General features: G+C 32.4%; 2 protein-coding genes, 2 long non-coding RNA genes and 5 other non-coding genes across 10 annotated transcripts; 7 read left to right on the top strand and 2 right to left on the bottom strand.

Moving 5' to 3' along the window:
- Nucleotides 1-1,988: 1,988 nt before the first annotated feature.
- LOC114381813 lies at nucleotides 1,989-3,268 on the bottom strand. The gene is made up of 3 exons (XM_028341031.1): nucleotides 2,904-3,268; nucleotides 2,394-2,505; nucleotides 1,989-2,268 (listed from the first exon to the last, which is right to left on the bottom strand). The coding sequence occupies exons 1-3, from the start codon at nucleotides 3,092-3,094 to the stop codon at nucleotides 2,185-2,187; spliced, it is 387 nt and encodes a 128-aa protein (XP_028196832.1). The 5' UTR covers nucleotides 3,095-3,268; the 3' UTR covers nucleotides 1,989-2,184.
- Nucleotides 3,269-4,102: 834 nt separating this feature from the next.
- Nucleotides 4,103-8,243, top strand: LOC114381309. Of its 2 annotated transcripts, XR_003660003.1 has the most exons (3): nucleotides 4,103-4,901; nucleotides 7,437-7,633; nucleotides 7,953-8,243. It is a non-coding gene; the product is annotated as an uncharacterized LOC114381309 (long non-coding RNA). The 2 variants fall into 2 exon arrangements; XR_003660004.1 differs by lacking the exon at nucleotides 7,437-7,633.
- Nucleotides 5,333-5,420, top strand: LOC114382852. The gene has a single exon (XR_003660312.1). It is a non-coding gene; the product is annotated as a small nucleolar RNA SNORD25 (small nucleolar RNA).
- Nucleotides 5,537-5,680, top strand: LOC114382858. The gene has a single exon (XR_003660318.1). It is a non-coding gene; the product is annotated as a small nucleolar RNA snoR136 (small nucleolar RNA).
- Nucleotides 5,840-5,927, top strand: LOC114382851. Its single transcript, XR_003660311.1, has one exon. It is a non-coding gene; the product is annotated as a small nucleolar RNA snoR31 (small nucleolar RNA).
- Nucleotides 6,250-6,344, top strand: LOC114382844. The gene has a single exon (XR_003660306.1). It is a non-coding gene; the product is annotated as a small nucleolar RNA snoR31/Z110/Z27 (small nucleolar RNA).
- On the top strand, nucleotides 6,446-6,529 carry LOC114382840. Its single transcript, XR_003660302.1, has one exon. It is a non-coding gene; the product is annotated as a small nucleolar RNA SNORD25 (small nucleolar RNA).
- Nucleotides 8,244-9,289: 1,046 nt separating the features above from the next.
- LOC114382327 (UDP-glycosyltransferase 83A1-like) lies at nucleotides 9,290-13,478 on the top strand. The gene is made up of 3 exons (XM_028341657.1): nucleotides 9,290-9,810; nucleotides 10,539-12,786; nucleotides 13,149-13,478. The coding sequence occupies exons 1-2, from the start codon at nucleotides 9,321-9,323 to the stop codon at nucleotides 11,414-11,416; spliced, it is 1,368 nt and encodes a 455-aa protein (XP_028197458.1). The 5' UTR covers nucleotides 9,290-9,320; the 3' UTR covers nucleotides 11,417-12,786; nucleotides 13,149-13,478.
- On the bottom strand, nucleotides 13,405-16,209 carry LOC114382328. The gene is made up of 2 exons (XR_003660245.1): nucleotides 14,955-16,209; nucleotides 13,405-13,856 (listed from the first exon to the last, which is right to left on the bottom strand). It is a non-coding gene; the product is annotated as an uncharacterized LOC114382328 (long non-coding RNA).
- Between the last annotated feature and the right edge of the window lie 3,160 nt (nucleotides 16,210-19,369).

Consider the following 19,369-nt stretch of genomic DNA (forward strand, 5'->3'; position numbering starts at 1 on the left):
CTTGATTTTAAAAGGAGATGAGGTCAATTATTTTCTTACTTCTCTATCCTTCTATTAAGTTTTCTCTCCCTTTACTCTTGGGTCAATTATTTTTCTTTGCGAGTTCTATAATCTTAGCTCTGCTAAGATGTTCCTATTGTATCTTTTGAGATTTGCGTGGGACATCACGGATAAACCTTTTAGGTAAGTGACTGTCACGCTTTAGGAAATTTAATCGTGTTCGTGATTTTTGACTTCAGCAACAACCCCTCGCCACTAACTGCAATATTTATATCATGGCTTAAGCAACAAAACCTGTCAATAATGCCGACGCTTCCAACCCCTCGCCACTAACTGCAACCTTTTCCAAGCCATTGTCCAACGTCTCAAAAATTGAGGTCTTCACTGGCCAAAACTTCTGTCGCTGGTAGGAATGCGCTCATACCTTGCTAGACATGCATGGAGTTGTCTTTGCTCTTTCCACTCCCAAACCTGATGTCGCTGATGATGCCAGTCAACTTCAACAATGGGTTCAAGTTAATAAGGTATGTCGTCACAATTTGTTAAGTGCTTTGTCTAATGACCTTTTTGATGTCTACTGCTCCTACACGGAATCCAAAGACATATGTGATTCTCTCATACTCAAATACACTGTCGAGGACGTGGTCAGACAGAGATTCATCATCGCCAACTACTACCGTTGGACCATGAACGAAGAAAAAGACATCAAGGTACAAATCAACAAATACCACAAGCTGTTGGAAGACCTAAAGACTGAAAAAAAAAAGACTGTGGGGGTATGTTTTGATTGGTAGACCACTATCACACACCAAGTACTTTTTGGTTCATATAGCTTGCTACACCAACTATAGTGCGTGTTAAGTCCCACCAGTCTAGGTCTAGTTCATATAACTTACTATATGAGGTTCGATGCATTACACCTCATGTTGACTCGAGAATTTTTATTTATTTATTAAATGTAATTTATTCTTTTGAAATATTTGAGAAATTGTTGTAATTTTAATATTTATTTTAAGAGAATTTTCTTAAAAAAGGATTTAATTAAATGAACAGTTATGATATTTAAATTCAAAACAACTTTCATTGTACTAACATTACCATAGAATATTGTTTTGGAGGGAGTATCAAAGTGTGGCCCATAATTTATCTAGGAAAGTTGTTTAATGTAACATGAAAAAAGTTGAAAGAAATTATGAATCAAATGAATTCTACTACAAGTCTACAACGGAAGGGTAAAATAAAGGGGAGAAAAAAAAAAACCTTCGGTAAGTTTTCTATATCTTCCTTTTATTAAATTGTTCAATCAAATCAAATAATGACATATGAATGTTTCTTTAAAATTTTGCAACATGTAATTATTGATTTAAGTTTTCTCCTAAGAAAAAATTGACCCTACTAGAAACCTAACACAGTTTCTCCAAGTTTCGATAGAGTATGGAAATATAAAACTTTTTAGGCTTTAAGTAATTTTTCGTTTATATAATTTAGTGTTTATTTTATTTTTGTCGTTGTATTTTTTTTTTCATTTTAATCCCTGCAATGTTTGTTTTATTTTTTATCTGCATTTTAGATAACAAAAAGAGTTTAATTTAAGTTTTCTCCTAAGAAAAAATTGATCCTACTAGAAACCTAACACAGTTTCTCCAAGTTTGGATAGAGTCTGAAAATATAAAACTTTTTAGGCTTAGGTAATTTTTCGTTTATATAATTTAGTGTTTATTTTATTTTTGTCGTTGTAATTTTTTATTTCATTTTAATCCATGTAATGTTTGTTTTATTTTTTTTATTTGCATTTTAGATAACATGTTGAACGTATAAAAAATACTTTGAATATTGAAAAAAATGTTACCAAAACGCATTAATGACGAAAACTAAGAAAAAAGATTCTTCTGTAACCAAAAAAAATTATTAAGATTCAACTATAAGAAAGAAAAATGTATTTAAGCCATTTTTTAATTAACACGGACACATTATTGCTAGAAAGGCTATTTTGAGAAGAAAATTGAGCATCACAAACTTCATAAGCTTATAATCTCAGAACAGAGTTGTTTAACATGGGAACAAGGAGATAAACTCTCTCTTTCTCTCTCTGTGTGATGTATTGTTATTACATCATCATCTTTAAACTCCCTTTGAACCACTGTCAAATGAATTATCATGTTGAACAAAAGTCCTTTGAATCCTTCAAGCTGAGTTGATCTTCTCATCAATCAGCATTGGAAGCTTGTTCTGGATAGGACCGACATCCTTCAAGGGCATGTCTAGAATCTGCAATAGTTGAAAATGACATACATATACAAGCACTGTGCAAATTGCAAGTACCAAAAAAGAGTAAAATAGCATAGCTAGAAAAAGTGAATGCAGAACAATATGTTATTGCCTCATTGGTTTACCTTTGGTCGATTTTTACCCCCAGGTGGTAACACCGCACCACCACCCCTTCTAGTTCTGGCAAGAAGGCCTTTGGTTACTGGTGACATCATCAAATCTGTGGGACTTGTATATCTGATAAAATAAAGAAACACATTAAGATTTAAGACCTCACATATTCACTGACCCAATTATCAACTCATCTGCATGTTTTCTCCTTAAAATTTCATAAAAAGACTTCGTATATATTGGTGAGTTTAATTGCAATGGTGTTAATGTGAAAATTTCGACACTGTGAATTAATTAAAAATCATATTATGTATTATTTATTTTGTTAAAATCAACAAACTTATTGTATCATAATGGAGAAGTGCTCATCATACTTTATTATTGACTAAAATTTATTAAAAAACATACCAGAGTTATTAAATAAGAGGTATAACTTAAAAAATTATAATTTTTGATAAATTTTAATCTATTAGTGAAAAATTATCGACCCTATTTACTCTTAATATATAAATGGATAATATTACCTTTCTGGGTATTTGAATGCCTTGGGGACTCTAAGACGATCTGGGGTAACAGGCTTGCGCAATTCATTTGAGGAGTTATGATCATTGGGGTCTTGTTGTTGAACTGGAGTTGGTGTTTTGCATTCAGGTTCGGGTGTTCGATCTTGAATTGGAACTTTTGGAGGCGTTTTGAGCATGTTTTCCTTTTCCATGAGATTATGGTGTGTGCCACCACGGAACAAGGAAAATTAATGTGTTGATGGAAACTACAAGTTCAATGGGAATGAATGTAGGTGTGTGGGAAGAAGTATATGATGAAAATGGTGGAAGCAAGATTAAGTGACCGTTTGAGAAAAAGGGGTTGCAACGGTCGAATTGTGTGAGGCGTTGCTAGAAGGAATGAAGGATTGGGATTCAAATATGTTGTCCGTTGGTGATGAATGGGAATGACCAACTAGTCCAAAGCAACAAATAATTAAAAACTATTTAATTTCGAAAAAATTGCAAGAATAACTATCGATTAAAAAAAAAACTAATTTAAAAACACAAAATCCTCCGTAAATTAATTGCAATTTTGGTTTTAGAAATAAATTTTCATATGTTTAGTTTAGAAGAATTTAGAATTAATTTGAGTTGAAATAATTTTGAATAATTTTTACATTAAATTCAAAATTTTGTACTTACATCTAACTTGATTTATAAATAAAAATATTTAAATGTAAATCACGTAAATTTAAAATTAATTTCAAGAAAAACAAACTTTACAAAATCAATTTTGCTCATGCTCATCCAAAAAATGCACCAAAATTCCTATTCTCTTAGTAAGTAAGGATGTGTTTGACTTAGAGAATGAAAATATAAGATTTAAAAAAAAAATTAAAATATAGTATAAAATGTGAATCACGGGAAAAATATAAATTTACTCTTCAATATTGTTTATCTCATTCATTTCAAACACAACCTAACTCTAATTGGCCTAATGTAGTTAGTAGGCAATGCTCTCTCGGTAATAACGGTTTGGACCATCCCTGATACAATTCGGATGCACTAAAGCAAATACATCGGTACGTTAAGTAATTATCTGCTCTCTCCCATTAAGCCCATACATAAGAATCACAAAAAAATAAATAATAAATTATTAATTATTAATTAAAAAACATTCAAAACCCTTACTATAAGTAATACGTAACTCCTCTTCTACACTAAGTCCCTAGCCACCATTGACCGCTAGGGGTTAGGGTTAGGGTTAGGGTTAGGGTTAGGGTTTTCTTCTCCTTTCATTCCTCCTTCATCTTGCGATTGTTTGTTCTCTTAACTTGGTTCTTACTTTGGCTGGATGATTAAAACTTATTGCCGTGTTTGCATATTTCTGAAGTAACCGTCATAAATCAATGCTCACGGTGTAGATGGCACCGCCCTCATGGGTGGCATCTCCGCCGGAGCAGTTTCATATTCAATTGCCTTGTGGAGCAGCGTCGCTGCCTTAACCATTTGGGACTGGCCATGAACCGAACATTACAATCCAATTTTTTCAATGTCTTTTTTAGAACATAGGGTAGGACTTGCTCTGAAATTTGAAAAAAATATCTTACTTGTTTTGTTTAGTGAGCTTCATAGTGTATATCAAATTTAAACTCAATAAATTGTTAGGATTTTTATGCTGGTGGGAGTGGAACAGTAGAATTTCTGTTCTTTGTTCTTTTTAATTGCTTTCTGCCGACAACAAATTCAAAGACATTTTGATAAACAGTTCCAATATTGGCTCTTGTGGATTAGTTGATTGCTTGGTATTTTTATTCACTTTTTCCCCTTAATTGCAATAAACAGTTATTTTCCTACTGCCTAACTAAATATTATCAAATGGTGTTTAATACCAAGTGCTTTTTCTAAGTTATAGGTTTGATCTACTGACACAATTGACCAGGTCACCCAGCAGCCAATAAAAGGACAAAAGTGTGGTGGGGAGTTCAATTTGGAGAAATGGAATGCACATGGAGCTGCATATCTTCTGCATGATAGGTTGCACACTCGTTCTGATATCACATTGCTGATGTTTGTTCATTTTGTGCAAGCATGCTTAAAACAACATTCATCCAACCTTAAAACTGGCCAGTTTGTAAGACTTGTGGGCTACCCCCTGGAAGAGTTCCAAAAAAGGGAACTAGTCTTACAAAATTAGGGTTTATGATTCCTTAGTCTCTGTTTCACTTTCGAATTTTGCTTTCACAATATGCTTCGCTATCTGGTGGATGTGGATTAACTTGATTCCCATTTGATTCGTTCCCTTGCAGCAATAATAGGGATTTGTGTTGTTCTTTTTTATCTCTTCCACAATCCTTTGGTCTTGGGAGAATACAGGAGCAACTAAATCAAATTTTCTATTGAAGATATCATTTATTTATTGTGGGTTTGCATTTTCTGGTCGACTGAGTTGCAGGGGTTGTGCTATTTTCAACTGTGATGAGCCTACAGAGTTACCTGTAATGAGTTGCGGGGATGATCGGAATCATTAATGAACATCTAAGGGACTGAGTTATCCAGTGTTTTTTGTTTTCCAGATTTTTAGTTTTTCTTTTACATTTTGTTTTTTAAAGTTTGGTTTTTGTTGTTTAATTTTTTAAATATGTTCTTTTGAATTGGGGTTTAATGTTTGAAAGGCTTCAGCTTTCTTTGAGATTTATGCTTGTACTTTTTCCAATGTGTTTGGTGGTGCTTAATTGAAGCCAATAATGTGTGTTCGCCTTGCTATCCAGTGTTGCAATTTTGATGCAGCATTTGGACATTGAGGAACTAAATTACTCTTTTTGTTTGTCAGAAATTTGGTTTTTTTATTGAGGTACAATGAAATATTGATGTTATTGTTTTTATGCCAACCGGTTGAGTCATTTCTTTGAGGTTAGATCATATTTTCTTACTGGTTATAATAGTTTATGTACTATGTTGGTTTGAGATTTTGGTGGGTTATGATGAAGCTGAATATATAATCCAACACTTGATCTGAGTTATTATGAGTGATGGTATACAATTCGATGCCTCTGAATCTACATATCTGTTTTTGAGCAATTATGTTTACTATTTTTTTTTTCAATTGGGCTTGTTGGGTAGGTTTTCATGTTCTGGAAATATAAACAATTTTTATTTTTCTTTTTTGTATGGGTTAGGTTATCTCGTTTAGTTTTACTGCCACATTTTTGTATCTTCCCGCATAAGAGAAGTGGCTTTATGCTTTTGTGCTTACCACGTAGGCATAACTTTTGTTAATTGACCCATTGACATAGATTGATTAGTGGATTGATGTATGTTGATTTAATGATTAGTGGATAGTCATATGATTATTTGCTTAGAAGCTCCCTTTATTCCCATTGCTAACATCATGTGATGAATTTGGAAAAATCTTAGGACACCTTCCTACACAGCAAACATTGCTGTGGATGAGAATAAATTTTCCATGCTGATGATGTTCTTTGTTTCTGTTCCACACTTGGGAAGCTTTGTTTTTTAATAAAAACTTCAAGATTGGTGATATTTTGTTTTGGGTTTGCCTTTACTGGGGTTGCACTATTTTCAACTGTGATGAGCCTGCAGACCTGTAATGATTTGCAGGTATGATCACAATCATTAATGAACATCTAAGGGACTGAATTATTCCCATGTACATTATAATTGAATTTTAAATATCATGAGAAAAATTGAAACAAAATTTTGCATTGAATTTTTGTTTCTATCATTTAAGTGAACATAAAGCAATTAATTAAGAGAGAAAACTAAAATTTGATTAAAGATCTTCTTGCTCTCAAACAAAAGATTTGTTGCAACTCCTATCCAATTATTTTACAATAATTTTAGTACATTTCAATTAAATTTTAGAAATTTTCAAGTTAGATGAAGATACACATAAAATGTCAAGGGTATATATATTATCTAAGTAGTGAGAAATTTAATTTCTTTAAAATTGATGTTTTAGCTTGACTTTTATACATTAAAAATATAGATTCTCTGAGTTGGTTGATTTACGAAATGGTTTTAGTGTCCTTAGATTAATCAAGGTCTATTATGACTTTAAGATACAAATAACCTCAGGGAAAATAATATCATGACTTTTGATGTAATTATGAAATTTAATGTTCATTTTTGCTTAAGTACACAAATTGTCCCCTGGGAATAAAGGATAGATCATCTTGCAATATACTTACATTAGAATTCACAATATATTACATACAATTTCATAATAATAATAGGAAAGTAACTACTTTGCATTTCCTCCAACATAATTAAGTATTTACAATTAGTCTAAAATTGAACTTGCTACAATTCCAATACTCCATCGTAATCAAATAGCTTTTGATAAAAAAAAAAATTCATAACAATAACTAGGAGACAATCAATTTTGAATTTGCTCCTTTATTTCTAGCATTTCCAAATCTTGTGCTTTTTCCTTTTTTGAAAACAACAAACTATTGGTGGCCTTTCATCCAGAAAAAACTGTGATTGCTTATACTGTTTGAAATCGGTAAAGAAAACTTCACAATTTAAACGGTTTATGTGTACTTGCAGGAACAAAATCACTTTTGAATAAGAAGTCTCTAGTTATAAATGGTTTTACTCAAATCAATAGAAATCCAAAACACAGAAGTGAAAGAGAGAAGAAAAAACCATTCCGGTTGGAGTTTGGAGAAAGATGTTTAGATAATTTGTTTGTGCATTCAGTCCCAAATATGAGCAAATTATATTCTGAGGCCAAATACTGATAGGTACTGGTTAACAAAATTGAATAAAAAGGCCTTTATTCTTAATAAAAGCATGTTAGTATATTAATTTGATACCAAATAAAGGGGTCAAACAATAGAGGTTTAGTGTATCAGATCAATTTAATATATATATATATATATATATCGGAATCTACATGAATTTCTTAATGATGATTCTCTATACAACTATACAGTTCCAACATGATTCTCTATACAGTGAGACATGAGTTCAAGAAGTTTGCCAAAAAATAACTGCATGCATACTAATTGAGATATTATTGTATTCTTCAATTAACTATTTTTTATATGTCATTGTTTGCAGGGAATTCTGTAGGTGCACTGACGAAAGAAGTTGCATCCAAAATATTGTTTGATTACTAACCTGCACGTTGTAGTAGCAAAAGAAATCCAATCAATGATGTATAGATAAATGACCAAATTAGGCAATATATGGATAAGTTTATAAACTAATAGTATCAACAAAGTAAACCAAGATTGAAGGCAATTAGAAAACAACTTATAGAAAAATTCAATTGAGAGCATAGATTAGAACAATTGTATTCAACTTGTAGAGGCCAGGTAATATGAGAACTGATCAATGTGAAAAAAAAAACGATATATTAAATTAGATCAATGTGATTATAGTGGTTGGATATTATAAACTAAATTTAACCAAACGGTTGTACCATATATTGAATCTTGAATCAGTGCTTTTATCACTTTAATGATCAGTTCGGTTTTAAAAATCTTGGGAGATACTACTTTGTTCTAAAATGAATAATCCAATAAAAGATGATTAGTTGAGTATAAATAAAAAAGTTTAAAATAAGTATGATGAAACCAAAAAAATTGGGCTTCTTTGGATCCTTTGGCCTCGGAGGAATGATAAAATATGGTATGGTGTCATGCATGCTTCAATCTCACCTATCAATAGAGTTGGCTCGAATGATAAATTCACAGCAACATGGCCACTCTGAGCAAAGACAGTCTCGTGAACAAAGGCAGTCTCGTGATGTCTGGCTTTGGTATGTGCATATTCTGAAACAGCTAAATATGTGTTGTTCATCATCATGGAAGTCCTCCACCACATGTGAGGCGGAAGCTGATGCTGTTTTGGAAGCTTTATCATGGATTGGCCAGCTCAACATGCAACATGTTACTATAGAGCTTGATTGTAAAATTGTTGTGCGTGGGAGGGTGAAGTAGTAAGTGGAGAAAGTCACGTGTTAATGTTCTAAACAGGAGTATTTTGGACTTCTCATCGACCTATTATTTTATTAGATAGATGATATAAGCTTTCTTTCTTAAGAAAATATATATGAAGTAGGCCAATATATATCTGTATCTACAGTATATAAATTTCAAAACCATTAAAGAAAAGCATGCACATAATTACAGAATTAATTTATTTGATATAATTTTAAGATGTTTCAGAACTTATCATATTAATAAAATCAACATTATATTAATAGTAAAAAATATATTTCATGAATAATAATTTTTTAAATAAATATTAATAATTTCATCTATTATATTCTCATATAACTTCTATATGTATAAAACTATTTTTTATTTACAAATAAAAATCTATTTTTTATTTTATTTTATTTTATGCATTGTATGAGTTATTTTAAGTTCTACATATTATATAATTAAAGGGTGTCAGAATCCATAGAAATCCAAATACAACATGGGCATTCCAACTGTGCTAGCTTTACCTTATCCAGCACAAGGTCATGTCAATCCCCTGATGACTCTCTCACAGAAGTTGGTTGAGCATGGATGCAAAGTCTTTTTTGTGAACACAGACTTTGACCACAAGCGAGTGGTGAGTTCCATGGTGGAGCAACTAGATAGCCTTGACGAATCACTACTGAAGTTGGTCTCAATCCCTGATGGTTTAGGACCTGATGATGATAGAAACGATTTGAGCAAGTTATGTGATTCTTTGCTGAACAACATGCCTGCTATGCTTGAGAAGCTCATAGAGGATATTCACTTAAAAGGTGACAATAGAATCAGCCTTATTGTTGCGGATGTGTGCATGGGATGGGCGTTGGATGTTGGGAGTAAATTGGGAATCAAAGGAGCCCTGTTGTGCCCTTCATCAGCAGCTTTTTTTGCCCTGCTGTACAACGTCCCTAGGCTTATTGATGATGGGATCATAGATTCTGATGGTGGTAAGAGTATCATACTTTACTATATGTACACTTGTTTGACTCTATTTACTCTTTATAACTCCTCAGAGCTTAAAATTTACTACTTCGATTCTTATTTATAAGATATAATTATCTAATTCATCATGATAAGACATAATTATCTAATTCATCACGATGAAAGTGATTAATTTGTCCAAAACTACCATTGGAATTAATTCTCTTCTATCACTTCTAAATGTTTGTCAATACAACTCTCTTCTTTTAATTAGGGATAATTTATTCTGTAAAGGATATTATTGACTTATTCTTATAAAATAGAAGAAACACTATTTTTTTATTTGGATCTTATAAATAGGAATAGGTAGTACAAACCAATTGACTCTTAGTAACAAATAAAATAAAAGTCATATGAATAGTGTGCTTTTTGATTGGTTGATAGTGTTGGAAGATTGTCTTAATTGTGATCACCTTTTGTTGTGGTCTCTTTGGAGGCTGCTGGAATTGGGGCCACTAGAGTGGTGGTTTAGTTCTACATCCACTAGAAATATGATCAAAATAAAATATATAAGTGAGTGTCAATTCCTATTTTAGAAGCAGTTTTTGAATATTGAGTTAAATCTTAATCCAAATTTTAAGAGATAATGTAAGTTTTTGTTTTTACACTGACACCGTATGTATCATTAAACTCCAATAAATAACCATAAATTTGTTGTATATTAGTATTTATTTTGTGTTGTTTTCAATTGCAGGATTAAGAATAACTACTAAAAGGACAATTCAGATATCACAAGGTATGCCTGAGATGGACCCGGGAGAGCTTTTTTGGTTGAATATGGGTAACACCATAAATGGTAAGATAGTACTCAATTATCTGATGCAGTGTACACAGAGATTGAATATGACAGAATGGTGGCTTTGCAACACCACATATGAACTTGAACATGCGCCATTATCATCTATTCCTAAGCTTGTACCAATTGGTCCTTTGTTGAGAAGTTATGATGATACAATTGCAACTGCAAAAACAATCGGACAATATTGGGAAGAAGATCTATCCTGCATGAGTTGGCTTGATCAACAACCTCATGGTTCTGTCTTGTATGTTGCCTTTGGTAGTTTCACTCATTTTGACCAAAACCAATTCAATGAACTAGCTCTTGGACTTGACCTCACCAATAGACCTTTTCTTTGGGTTGTGCGTCAAGACAACAAGAGGGTATACCCTAATGAATTCTTGGGGTGTAAAGGTAAGATTGTGAGTTGGGCTCCTCAACAAAAGGTGCTAAGCCACCCTGCTATAGCATGTTTTGTCACCCATTGTGGTTGGAATTCTACCATAGAAGGTGTGTCCAATGGGTTGCCTCTCTTGTGTTGGCCATATTTTGGAGACCAAATATGTAACAAAACGTACATTTGTGATGAGTTGAAGGTTGGGTTGGGTTTTGACTCGGATAAAAATGGACTCGTGTCACGAATGGAGTTAGAAAGGAAAGTGGACCAAATCCTTAATGATGAGAACATAAAATCAAGGTCTCTGGAATTGAAGGATAAAGTCATGAACAACATAGCCAAAGCAGGTCGTTCGTTAGAGAACCTTAATAGGTTTGTCAAGTGGCTTAAAGAATAAGGATTGACATTTTATGCATCTGTATTATTTATGTTAGCTGAAAGAAATCATATCAAAGTTGATGCAGTAAGCTTTTCAAGCGATTAAAATGTCTACAAGGTGCCCAAAAATGAAGATATATATGGCCATGAAACTGAAACAAAATTTAGTAAGCTTTTCAAGTGATTGAAATGTTTACAAGGTCACTTTCTTTGTTTTAGTCGTCGGGATGCTTTAAGACAAAGACAGATAATGTAATCTAGTATCCTTTCTTCTTTTCATTTGATATATATAGTCTTGTATGACATTGTATTCAAGTTAAGAGTATCTCTTAGTACTTTAATTCTTAAATATGTTTTTCTTATAAAAAAAATCACGAAAACTCATTAAGATGTAAATATTTCTTTTTATATATTTAAAGAAATACCATAGTCAATATCAAAACTGATGCAAAACAGATAAAAAACATTGCTCCAAACTAGTATATCATTCTTGGATTCCAAGGCACATCTCAATTACACAGCCTACTCTGAGCATTATTTCACTTTTTTCTGCAATTAACCTCACAGTGACTTTACAAAATCTAGTTAACTAACATTAGTTAATGGAGTCCAGTGGCATCAATTGATTCATGTGGCCAAACCTACTCAACCCAGTAAGTGGGATATAGTAGCAGAGAGGTTCAATTTCTATCTACTGAACCTACTTTGCAAGTAAGTAACAGAGAGGTTTCCTTTCTATCTCTGCCTCTCACATACCTAACTAATATATGGAATATGTTGTATCAGTTATTTCTCAAAACTTTAAATAACCAGTGTTTGAAATGAATTAACTTAACTGTGCTGAATATGCAGAAATAAAACTTGGGGTTTGATTGTAAGATTTTTTTTTTTGCCAAGGGTACTGTTGCTTACTTGAGACCATTTATGTTGTTAAATAGATAACACCTCTATGCAGCAGAAAAGAGTACAACAAAGCCAATGGAAAAGGTTTATATTCAGGTCAGGTGTAGCACAGGTTAAAGTTCACATACAGTTTCTGATAGTACATTGGGAACGTACCTTGGATCTGTAAAGGCAGTTTTAATTTTAGTTTGAATAAGTCAATTGATAAGAATATGTTATTCTGCCGTTAGTGAATTAGTTAGTTTCAGATTTTATTGTTTAGTTAATAGAAGCTCCCAAAATCACAAACATGATTTCTATTCAGTTGTAATTTTTTTATACAGCTGAAATTACAAACACTGGAAAGAAGAAAAACAAGACACAAGCTATCTACTCCTTAAAAAATAACTACTCCAAAGCGCATCAGCCAAAGAAGGCTTCATTAAGCCTGGTGCACAGAATGTAGTTGTCTCTGCTACATCAGGCAAAGAACATATGAAGATGGAGGTGTAACTTCAACTAGCTATTTTCTCATTACCCTTTTACACATTAGAAATTTGTGCATATAAATTTTTGTTCAAATTAATGGTAAATTGGTTACTAGGGTCATGATGACAAAATAATTGAACATCTATAGTTATTATAAAATGCTAATATTGTACTGTGACATGCGACTCTTTTACAAGGGATGCTATCAGAAACCTCAAATAAAGCATAGACATACGACTCTTTTTGCATGACTTATTACTTGGCATTAACCGTTTCACTCTGTTTTGCTCATGCTTTCAATAATGAAACTCATGTCATTACAAACTCACATGTTGAATTATTCATTCATATCTTATAAATCTGAATTTTTCTTTGTATAGTTTTGAACTCAGTTGGACAAAGCAACCTTGCGGGGTGACATGATTATACATTTGAAAGAGCTGAAAACAAATGCAACACAAGCTAGTGAAGGCCTAATGATACCAAAGAACAATGATAAAATAAGAGTCGAAGAAGGAGGATTTCTACATTCAGTTCTTTATCTATAAGAGATTTCTTATAAGAACTTTTCTTTTTAAATGTGTAATTTAAATCTCCATATGCATAGCATATATCTAAATATGATGAGGGAGTGAGTGAGATTAGCAAATAGCAATTTCACTTGTTAGAGAAGCTGTACATTCTGAAAATCATGTGAATCTGGTTGTACATGTATCAGAAGCATAATAGCAACTTTACTCAGGTTATGCGCACTTGCTGTTGTTGAGTCATTCAGCATTGCTACTCAGGATTACTAAAATTGAAATCCAATACAAACTCATGTGTACTGTGATTCAAACTCATGTTTTTTTGCAATTAAATGTCATGTTTCTCTCTATTTCTTCTTTTTTTTTTGTGTTGTCTCCCAAGTTTTCTTTACCTTATACAAAGAGTGAAATCATATCAGTGCTGCCTGAAGATCAATTATATTAAGGAGCCCGTCAGATACATAATAAATTGGTTTTAGATAGGATATGATTGAGGTAGAATGAACAAATATGCATCAAGAAAAAAATACGCCACCAAATATGCATCAAGGCTGCACTCTCCTACACCAAACAAGTACATATGATATGTTAATCCCAAAATATAAGCCACAAACACTTGCCAATATATACAAATAAATTAGCTATATTCTACAGCAAAACATGCTGTCATGCTTCCATGTACCCTTTTCAATTTTGTTCCGCTGCATTGGAATACTTCATTTATATTGAAACAGAATAATAAAGTCTGCCTCCATATTTCATAAATTTATTGCTAAAAGCAGAAATGAGAGCATATTCAATATATAATTCCTATTTGTAAGATGCAGAATTGAACATCAAGGGATAGCCTACGAAAATGAGTTATAGATGCTTGTACAAGGACCCTAAAATTGATGTTTCTAAACTGATAAATTCTGTTACATTCAAATATGCATAACCTTGGCAGAGAAAAACTAAAAAGTTAAAGATTAATTCCTTTGCCCACATGAATATGAAACTGAGAACTCAGACTACTATACAATAGTAGAAAAAAATGATTATTGGAAAATGAACTAAAAACGAAATCTCCCACTAATAGCCTATCTAAATAATAAATATCATCCTCAATTGCTCCTTCATCGCCTTATCTGATAACCTCTTGACATAATTCATTCTTTGTTGGTCCTTGAACTTCCAAAGAAACTTCTGATATTCAGGGTTTTTAGCAAACTTTAAAGCCAAGTCAATTTCTTGGGGCTTCACTAAATCCCAGTTTTTAAACCAATTCTTTAAAATCTCTTTTTGAAGGATCTAGCTGTGAAAGATCTGGCATTTTGGCCACCATTTTTCCAAAATTAGTTATCACCGCATCCATTTTATTATCGAAACTGTCAATAAATCTAGTAGCTAATGTTGGCATGAGTCAAGGAGATAATATGTAAATTTTCGTTATTTTCTTCTTTTTTTTTTCTTGTAATAAGGATCCCTAGAATTATTCTCATGTGCAGTTACTATATATTTATATACTTTCTAGTAATAAGCATAATGTACAAGAACAGAAAACATTTTTCTGTATCTTGGTATCAGAAAGAATTACGGTCAATTTTTTTCTCCTTTCCTAAAACCCTAGACTCCTCAAAACCAAATAAGCTGTAATGGCTTAAGAAGCAAAGATTGTACCTGTCTCAAGTTAGAATGTTAGCTCTGAGTCATCCAATATCAACATCATACCCTTAATTGAACGACAGAAACTTTAATGTATGGTCAAAGATGATGAAGGTTCATGCTGCGTGCTTGAATAAACTTGGCTACTTGAATGGAAAAAACTGTGAAAGTCGGAGAAGACGGTCCTAGTTATTCCAAATGGGTCATCGAAGATGCGGTTGCACAGGGATGGTTGTCGAAAACCATGGAACCTCATCTTATTGGTATGTTTATTGAGTTACCAACTGCTCGAGACATTTGGGATAGTATTACGTTACCCAAATGTTCTATGACGGAGAAGATGAAGCCCAACATTATGAACTGTGTTGTAATGCAACCCAGATTCAACAAAATGGATAAGCGATGCCCAAGTAGAATGGAGTGTGTGCAGCAGATGTAAAAAACTGTATGGACGATCTTAACAAGGATCGAGTATTTGATTTTCTCAACGGGCTTGACCAACAGTTCAATCCAATTTGAAAGTGACATTCTTTGAAAGAAACCGCTCCCGAGATTTGAAGAATGTTGCCATATTATCCTCTGTGAATTTCAGGGGCAAGAAACTATGCTTGGAAGGAAGGATTTTGTAGTAGAATAATCCATGCAATGGTTTCAAAAACTGCCTCAGGGATGCGACCTCGTTCTTTGCGGGACCTTGATGAAGCCAAGAAAGACAAAATCCGATGCAGTCATTGCAATGCGACTCGACATAAAAAGGAAACTTGCTTTGAACTTCACAGCTATCCCGAATGGTTCTTGGAGAAGAGGAGGCAAAAGAGAGCTAAAGGCAAGCGTTCAGGACAAGCAAAACTCATTGATTATGTAGCTGGAATTGCTGCTGTAGCAACAAGTCAAGGTAGTTCTGTAAATTCCTCCAAAGTTCAAGACACCAATTTGTTGTTTTTCTCAACCAGGTTGATGTGACTGAGCCAACTGATAATTCAGGTACTATTTGTGTCACTTTAATGGTCTCCACTGGTCAAGATACTGGATGGGTAAATGACTCGGGAGCTACAGATCATATGGCATATGATTCGTCTTTTTTCAAACCAAACGTTTACCCTCAAAAGATAGTATTGTAACAACAAATGGAGATCCTGTTCCAGTCACTATAGCGGGTTCAATTGCACTTACTCCTACTTTATCCCTGCATAATGTTTACATGTCTCGACATTTTCTAACTTTCATATGTATGAAGACCTCATACTTGGTAGAAGTGTTTTCAACCCTATTGATTCAAAGACGGTTCTTGGGAAAGGCCATTTCAGGAAACGTCATCGTTGTCTTTCTCTTAATGATGATTATGCCACTGTAAAAATATACATATACTGATCTAAACATGCAAATAAATTTAAATAGCATATTTAGATCAAACAGCGGAAATTAAAAAAAAAATTACGAGCGTACCTCCAGCCATTGCAAATTGAATGGGAAGTGGCGCACACACGAACCTGAAAGACAGTTTTGTTATTCGAGACCCTTACTCACTCTGAATAGATGGTGTATTTTTTTCTGAATAGAGAAGTGGGTTTGGTGATACAAAACTGAGAGCACCTCATCCTATTTATAGAGTTTGTCCATCCGAGAGCTCTCAACTGAGTGTTGACGTGTTCAATGACCACTTTCTTTTCTTTAATAAGTTCTCTTATGGCTAAGTACTTGATGTCGATGTGATTACTTCGACTTCCACTTTTGTTATTTTTAGCCATAAACACCGCAGCAAAGTTGTCACAATACAACTTTAATGGCCTAGAAATAGAGTCCACAACTCCAAGGCCAGATATGAAACTCTTCAACCATACACCATGCGAGGTAGCCTCAAAACAAGAAACGAACTCAGCCTCCATAGTGGAAGTAGCAGTCAAGGTTTGTTTGACACTTCTCCAAGATACAGCTCCACTGGCTAACATAAAAATATAACTAGATGTTGATCTTCGTGAATCAACACAACCAGCAAAGTCTGAGTCGGAGTAACCAATCACTTCCAGACAATCAGTTTGTCTGTACATGAGCATGTAATCCTTTGTTCCTTGAAGATATCTCATCACTTTCTTTGCAGCTTTCCAGTGGTCAATACCTGGATTACTTTGATATCTTCCCAAAACTCCAACAACGAATGCAATATTAGGTCTAGTGCAAACCTGAGCATACATAAGGCTTCCAACTGCTGAAGCATATTGAACTGCACTTTTAACTAGGTGGTTTGATGCTTAATTGTATCAAAAGGACTACATGCTTTTGTATTCTGATCTGTAATTTTACCACTTGTACCAGTTATTGATCTAAATAGTATTATTCAGATTTGGCTTTAAAAAAAATTAAGAGAGTTATCAAGAAACTAACCCCACTTTGGATTCTCAAATCACGTGATCATGGAATGATCTAGCACCAAATTACAAGTCAAATTGAAATTGAACAAAATATTGACAATAAAAGAGGGATTCAAAAAGCTAGAGATGAAGAGGGAACCTGACAAACACAAAATAAAACTCAAACAGAGGTAAAGAGAGTTTTCCATTATTCAACAAGTGAAAATTTTACATAACTCTAATGAAATTACATATGCTATTGTGAGAAAGCATCTTTCAAACGTGAAACCACAATTGATGTCTCGACGAAAGATAAGAAAACAACATGTGAATAGAGAGGAAACCGCGATTCTTGAATGAAGAACTAACATCAAATAAATAGTAGAAGGACATGCCCATGGTGCAGAAAGACAAAAGAGCAAGCAAAAACGATAAAGAGTGAGAGACGTGCAAAAAATAGTAAGGAGAATTTTATCTTTTGAATATTTATTTTGCGGGACAACACATTGTACTTTGATTTACCAAGTAGCAAAATTTGGAGCTTTAATTATCTCCCAAGATATTTGTTCTATCTTGTGCCGCGACGATTTTATGGAACAAATGGAAAACAATTTGATTTGTTTTGCACTATGGGAAAGAATGGCTCTAATACCCATATGTTAACTTTCCTTTCTTATAAAATGAATGCCAACAAAAATATGATGACATATTTAAAAATAACATGAGTTTGTTACCTTAATCTTTTTTTGTTAAATTGACGTTAATATGAATTTGTTAAATGGTTAGATGATTTGGTGAAAATGTTTAAAAATTTGAAAAGCAGTGTCCATCCTTAGTAAAAACATGAGCAAAGTCAATATAAAAGCTCATTAACGATATGTAATTTTTAGTGTATAAAACAATAATTAATTTAAAGTTCAGAATTCATACAAATTATTTGAATTCTTTATCATTATCAAAATAATGATATTATGAAATTTTTTATAATTTTATAATTTATTTTAGAGTTAAATAACATTTTGGTTCTATAAAATATGAGCTTTTCATTTTAGCCCTTTAAATAACTTTTTGCAATTGTAATTGTAATTTGTAAGTACTACTTTTTCTTTTGCTCTGTTTGCATCATCATCACGACATAAATTATTATTGTTAGTGACTATCTTCATAGGTACGAATGTCTTTCATAGTTTTTTTTGTTATGAATATTTTTATAACTTGTGTTATGTGATTAATGATTATTATTTTATATACAAATTATGTTTATTACACGTGAATCTTAGTTTTTCATTTGAGATTCAATACAATGATTCTTCCAGACAATCTCGATTAATTGTTGTATTGAATCTTGAATTGTAAGTACACCACAACATCGATTTATAGGAAAATCAATTTTGTCAAGTGTACCATAATATCAATTTTTCTAAAAATCGATGTTTATTTATGCACCACATTGGTTTTTAGAAAAATCAATTTATTTTTTGCATATTTTACATTTTTTATTTATTGCTTATTATACGACATTAATTTTCTTAAAAACTAATGTGTAGAGTATGTTAACATCGATTTTATGAAAATTAATGTTAACATTGATAATGTTAACGCCGATAGTTTCAACATTTGATAAAAATCGATGTTAAAAATAAAAAAAAATATCATATTAAAACTTTATTTCCTAATAGTGTTGTCTTGTCCTCCAAATTATTGTGAATCAAACAAAAGTCAAATTGTAATTTATAATTCATATTTTACAATGGTTTTTTACCTCAAAAAGTTAGATATCGTTAAGTCTAATTGGCAGAGTTATTAATTAAATTTAATTGTGACATATTTTAAAAAATAACAGACTAAAAAGCAACAATTTAAAATAAAAAACCAAATAAATTTATCAATATTTATAAGAACTAAAAATATGTTTAAATAAGCATATAAGTATATAAGTTATTTAGGAAATAAAATGTAAAAAAAATAGTTAAGTTAAATGAGACTCTGAACTACTTCAAAAACTTATTTAAATTTTTCTTAGATGCATAGACTAAAATCAGAATAAGGTGTATTACTAAATTTATTAATTTTCTTAGATAT

Source organism: Glycine soja, chromosome 13 (assembly GCF_004193775.1).
Source record: "Glycine soja cultivar W05 chromosome 13, ASM419377v2, whole genome shotgun sequence".
Taxonomy (NCBI): domain Eukaryota; kingdom Viridiplantae; phylum Streptophyta; class Magnoliopsida; order Fabales; family Fabaceae; genus Glycine; species Glycine soja.

Coding starts and splice junctions, on each gene's coding strand:
- LOC114381813 (XM_028341031.1), bottom strand. CDS start 3,094: ATGGAAAAGGAAAACATGCTCAAAACGCCTCCAAAAGTTCCAATTCAA. Junction 2,506..2,903: donor GCATTCAAATACCCAGAAAG/GTAATATTATCC, acceptor TTATTTTATCAG/ATATACAAGTCCCACAGATT. Junction 2,269..2,393: donor GGGGTAAAAATCGACCAAAG/GTAAACCAATGA, acceptor CAACTATTGCAG/ATTCTAGACATGCCCTTGAA.
- LOC114382327 (XM_028341657.1), top strand. CDS start 9,321: ATGGGCATTCCAACTGTGCTAGCTTTACCTTATCCAGCACAAGGTCAT. Junction 9,811..10,538: donor GATCATAGATTCTGATGGTG/GTAAGAGTATCA, acceptor TTTCAATTGCAG/GATTAAGAATAACTACTAAA.